Source organism: Penaeus monodon, unplaced genomic scaffold, assembly GCF_015228065.2.
Source record: "Penaeus monodon isolate SGIC_2016 unplaced genomic scaffold, NSTDA_Pmon_1 PmonScaffold_3616, whole genome shotgun sequence".
Classification (NCBI taxonomy): Eukaryota; Metazoa; Arthropoda; class Malacostraca; order Decapoda; family Penaeidae; genus Penaeus; species Penaeus monodon.
Genome location: NW_023658358.1, coordinates 15,001 through 18,402, shown reverse-complemented (window position 1 = coordinate 18,402; position 3,402 = coordinate 15,001). Strand labels below are relative to the sequence as shown.

The window sequence follows — 3,402 nt, the reverse complement described above, 5'->3', positions numbered from 1 at the left end:
CTGAAGACTGAAGCAAGAGCGTGAGGCAAGAGCGTGAAGCAAGTCCGAGGCAAGAGCGTGAAACAAGAGTCCGAGGCAAGAGCGTGAGGCAAGAGCATGAGGCAAGAGCGTGAAGCAAAAGTCCGAGGCAAGAGCGTGAAGCAAGAGTCCGAGGCAAGAGCATGAAAGAGCGAGGCAAGAGCGTGAAGCAAGAGCCGAGGCAAGAGCATGAGGCAAGAGCGTGAAGCAAGAGTCCTTCACAAGAGTTCTTCACGAGAGTCGGAGGCTTACGTCCCTTGCGCCGCGGGGAGACGGACAGTCTGGACTATCAAGGCCGAGAAGGAATCCTATTTTTCGGGACATATGAACATCCTTTAAGATTCCGTTGATTATTTTCTCAACCTGAGGAAGATGGCGCGGCGGGGGGGGGAGGGGGGAGGAAAGGGAAGAGGAGAGATGATAAAGGGAGCGGGGGGGGGGGGAAGAGGAGAGATGGTAAAGGGAGGGTGGGGGAGGGAGTGAAGGATGGTGGAGAAGGGAGAGGGAGAGGAGGAAGGGCTGGAGGGGGGGTAATAATGGGAAGGGGGGGGGTGGAGGGAGGAGAAGGGGGCAGGAAAAGAGGAAAGGGAGGAAGAGGGAGATGAGAAAGGGGGGGGGAGGCCATAGGAGGGGGAGAGGAGGACGGGGAGGATGGAGAAGGGAGAAAATAAAGAGAGGGGAGAAAGTGGAGAGAGAGGAGACGAAGGGGTGGGGAGGAGGATAGGGAGGGGGAAAGGAGGAAGAAGACGAAGGCGGGGAAAGGGGAAGGGGAGGAGGAAAGGGAAGGGAAAGGGGAGGAGGAAAAAGAAGGGAAGGGAGGATAAAGAGGAAGACGACGGGAGAAGGAGAGGAGGAAAAGGAGGGAAGGAAGAAGGGAGGCAAGGGAGGATGAGGGGAGGGATAAGGCAAGGAGTGAATAAAGCAGAGGAAGAAGAGGATAGAGTAAGGGAAAAAGCAGAAGAAAGAGAACATGGAGGGAGCGGGTGGGAGACAAATAAAGAAAGTGGAAAGAAAGAACAGCAGAGAAAGGGTGAAATCGAAGGAAGAAGAGGGAAAAGGAGGGAAAATAGGAGTGTTGAGGAGGAGCAGAATTAGAAGGGGAAGAGGGGAAGAATTGTGAGAAAATGAGGGGAAGGGGAAGGGGAAAAGAGAAGGGGAAGAAGAGAAGTGGAGGAAATGGGGACAAAACGAGGGGAAGGGAGAAGTGGAAGGAAAAGGAGAAGAGAAGGGGAAGAGGAGAGTACGAAGCAAAGAGAAGAAAAGGGAGGGTAAGGAGAGAAGGCGAAGGAAAGGGAAGACAAGAAGGAGAGGGGAAGAGAGGGCGAGGGGAAGGGGAGGCCAGGGGAGGGGAAGAGAGGGCGAGGGGAAGGGGAGGCCAGGGGAGGGGAAGAGAGGGCGAGGGGAAGGGGATGCCAGGGGAGGGGAAGAGAGGGCGAGGGGAAGGGGAGGCCAGGTGGGGGGAAGAGAGGGCGAGAGGAAGGGGAGGCCAGGGGAGGGGAAGAGAGGGCGAGGGGAAGGGGAGGCCAGGTGGGGGGAAGAGAGGGCGAGGGGAAGGGGAGGCCAGGGGAGGCCAGGAGAAACGTAGAGGAGCCCCTTTGTCCTTCTCCCCGAGGGCGGAAACGGGGAAAAATAGGCGAGGAATTCACTGTCAGGATTTTCCTAGCGTCCCGACGTCGGCCAGGGAGAGTCGTGTTAATTTTCGTTATCTTGGATAGAGACGGTTTTTGGATAATGGATTTTTTGGGGGGTGGGGGGGTGGAATGGGGAGGTTTGAGTATCATCATCATCATCATCACACACACACACACACACACACACACACACACACACACACACACACACACACACACACACACACACACACACACACACACACACACACACACACACACACACACACACACACACACACACACACACACACACACACACACACGTTTAACCACTTCTATAGTTTTCTTTACCATCGCTTCCCCTCCCCTCCCCCCCCACCCACACCCATCAAGACGAAGACCTAAACGACACACAGATGACCACCTCCCCCCCTCCTCCCCTCCCCCCACCCCGAAAATACCCCCCCCCTTCAAAAAAAAAAAATCTTTCTCCTCTCCACAATACAAAAAAAGAGTCACCATCAAACACATATCTCTATATATCTATAGATATATATATATATAAACAGAGATCCATACCGTCTCGTAACCTCAAACCCGAAGATAAACCTGAAGTAAAAGACAAAAGTAGTTGGGATCAAGTCGTTTTCCCGAAGTCGTTTGAAAAATAACGGTTCTTCTAAACCGTTGACGATCTTAACGAGCGAACGAGTGACCGCGAATTGCTCTGCTGTTTGGCGGTCATTAATTGATCGTTCGATGGTCGATCGTTCGGGTAAAGTGAATGAAGGATGGGGGAGGAAAGAAGGAAGGAATTGGTTGGAATAAGGGGAGGGAAGGGGGGAAGGGGAGAAAGAAAGGGGGTGGGGAGGGGGGAAGGGGAGAAAGAAGGGGGGGTGGGGAGGGGGGAAGGGGAGAAAGAAGGGGGGAGGGGGAAGGGAGAAAGAAGGGGGGTGGGGAGGGGGGAAGGGGAGAAAGAAGGGGGGAAGGGGAGAAAGAAAGGGGGGAGGGGAAGGGGAGAAAGAAAGGGGGGGTAGGGAGGAGGGAATCGAGGGAAAGATAAAGGAGGAAGTGTGTAAGGTGAAGGAGGAAAGAAGGAAGGGATTGGAGAATGGAATGAGAGGAAAAGGGGAGAGGGAAAGATGAAGAAAATAGGAGGGAAAGAAATGATGTAGTTTAGGGAGAGAAGAAGAAGAAGAAGAAGAAGAAGAAGAAGAAGAAGAAGAAGAAGATGAAGAAGAAGAAGAAGAAGAAGAAGAAGAAGAAGATGAAGATGAAGATGAAGAAGAAGAAGAAGAAGAAGATGAAGAAGAAGAAGAAGAAGAAGAAGAAGAAGAAGATGAAGAAGAAGAAGAAGAAGAAGAAGATGATGAAGAAAAAGAAGAAGAAGAAGAGGAAGAAGATGATGAAGAAAAAGAAGAAGAAGAAGAGGAAGAAGATGATGAAGAAAAAGAAGAAGAAGAAGAGGAAGAAGAAGAAGAAGAAGAAAGAATTGCGAAGGGGGTGGGAGTGAAGAAAAAATGGAGACGAACATAAGAAAGAGCGAAATTGGAGAAAAAAAAGGAAAAAAGAAAAAGGAGAGAACGAAAGGAGAAAAAGAAAAGGAAAAGAAGAAAAATAAAAAAAATAAGAGGGAGAGGTAAGAAATAAATAAAGAATAAAGAAATAAAGTAAAAAATGATAGTTATCTTTGTTAGATGAACATAAAGGATAAATTTTTTCCTGAGCGTTTTGACTGAATGAGAAATAGGGAATAAGAGAAAAGAAGAAA

The 3,402-nt window shown here is 50.1% G+C and overlaps 1 protein-coding gene across 1 annotated transcript in view; it reads left to right on the top strand.

The window, feature by feature from the left end:
- Nucleotides 1-207: 207 nt before the first annotated feature.
- Nucleotides 208-3,402, top strand: part of LOC119570702 (retinitis pigmentosa 9 protein homolog) — a gene marked incomplete at its 3' end in the record, with an annotated part of 7,751 nt that continues 4,556 nt past the window's right edge. Inside the window, exons 1-2 of the mRNA XM_037918339.1 lie at nt 208-297; nt 2,968-3,036. Coding sequence (XP_037774267.1) covers nt 208-297; nt 2,968-3,036 — 159 coding nt within the window. The remainder of the gene's footprint in view (nt 298-2,967; nt 3,037-3,402) is intronic.